This window comes from Helianthus annuus, chromosome 10 (assembly GCF_002127325.2).
Source record: "Helianthus annuus cultivar XRQ/B chromosome 10, HanXRQr2.0-SUNRISE, whole genome shotgun sequence".
NCBI lineage: Eukaryota > Viridiplantae > Streptophyta > Magnoliopsida > Asterales > Asteraceae > Helianthus > Helianthus annuus.
Genome location: NC_035442.2, coordinates 48,932,316 through 48,934,000, shown reverse-complemented (window position 1 = coordinate 48,934,000; position 1,685 = coordinate 48,932,316). Strand labels below are relative to the sequence as shown.

Genomic DNA, 1,685 nt, shown 5'->3' with positions numbered 1-1,685 from the left:
TCCTTATCTCTTTCAAAACCTCTCAATTCTTCATCTAGCGTTTTGAATCTACATTCCCCATATTGAAATCTATCCCCACACTGAGGTTTGCTCAGTGTCTCAATCCTAGATTCTAAACGCTCCACTCTCTCCTCCAATTCCTCTAACTTTCTCTCCAGTGGGTCCCCACACTTAAATCCTGTCACTTTCTCTAAACTCGCATCACTCACATCCTTCTTCTCATCTCTCTCGTCATTCTCACACTCCCCCACTAACGAAACCAAATGCACTCTGTCACTATGCCCTTTCGAACTCATAACCTCAAAAACTACTGATTCCTCGCCCGCTCTAAGTGTGATGGTGCCTAAAGAGACATCTATTAGAGCTTTAGCGGTGTTTAAGAATGGGCGACCTAAAATTAACGGTATGTTTTCATCGGCTTCCATGTCTAGAATAACGAAATCGGCCGGAAAAACAAACTTATCACCTTAACAAGCAAATTCTCAACTATTCCCCTCGGGTGTTTCACGGACCTATCAGCTAAGGACAATGTCATTCGAGTAGGTGAAAGCTCGCCTAAATCTAGCTTCTCGTAAAGCGAAAAGGGCATCAAATTAATGCTAGCACCTAGGTCGGCTAAGGCTCTAGTGTTCGTGTTACTACCGAATAGACAAGGAATAGTGAACACACCGGGATCGGTAAGCTTTCCGGGCAACTTATTTGAAACGATGGCCGAACACCCTCCATGCAATGGGACATTAGACAACTCACCTAATTTCTCCTTATTCCTAAGAAGGTCCTTCAAAAATTTTGCATATTTTGGCATGGACTGGAGTGCCTCTATAAACGGAAGATTAATCTTCAATTGCTTGAAGATATCTAAGAACTGCCCGTATTCCCTTGAGTATTTTTGATTCTTAAGGCGCGAGGGAAACGGAGCATACGCATGATTCACATAGGGTGAAGGTCTAACGTCTATGGGCTTTTTCTCAACTTTCTTCTCACTTTGAGATTCACCGGGCTGTGCGGTACTTGCTGGGCTTAGCCTCTTTTGCACTTTGCCGGGAGCCTCCATCTCTATCACTTCATCTATAATGTCTCCATCCTCATCAACCTCTCTCTCTTCTACGCTCGGGTTCCCTACGGTTCTGCCACTACGAGTGGTAATGGCTTTTACATGAGCATTCGGGTTAGGTTGGGTGTTAGCTGCAAACTGACCGGGTAATCTTTCATCTAACTTCCTAGACATATCACTTACAACCCTAGAAAGGTCTTAGACCGCAGCTTGGTGATTCTTAAGCATAAGATCATGTTCACTAAGTTTCTTTTGGGTATTTTGATCCCTAACAGTTAGTTGACTCATCATGGACTCCATTCTTTCCATGCTACCCCCTAAATCGAAACTTGAACCTTGACCTGTTTGAACCTGATTATTTGACCCCCCATCCTTGACTTGCCCATTTAAACCCCCACTGAAAAGCGAACCTAGACCTCTATTTGGATTTTGAGCTATTTGAAAACCAGGAGGTCCATTTGAGCGAAAATTGTTATTATTATTAAAATTATTATTATTATTTCGCCAACCCGAGCCAAGATTATTGTTACCAAAACCGCTAGACTGACCTCTACCGAACCCTCCTCCTAAATAATCACATTGCTCCTCACCAACTAGTAAAGGACATGCACTCGTGTCGTGACCACCTCGA

General features: G+C 43.3%; 1 protein-coding gene across 1 annotated transcript; it reads right to left on the bottom strand.

Annotated features, from left to right (window-relative positions):
* Positions 1–427: 427 nt before the first annotated feature.
* LOC110881551 lies at positions 428–1,228 on the bottom strand. The gene has a single exon (XM_022129773.1). The coding sequence runs from the start codon at positions 1,226–1,228 to the stop codon at positions 428–430; it is 801 nt and encodes a 266-aa protein (XP_021985465.1).
* Positions 1,229–1,685: the final 457 nt, after the last annotated feature.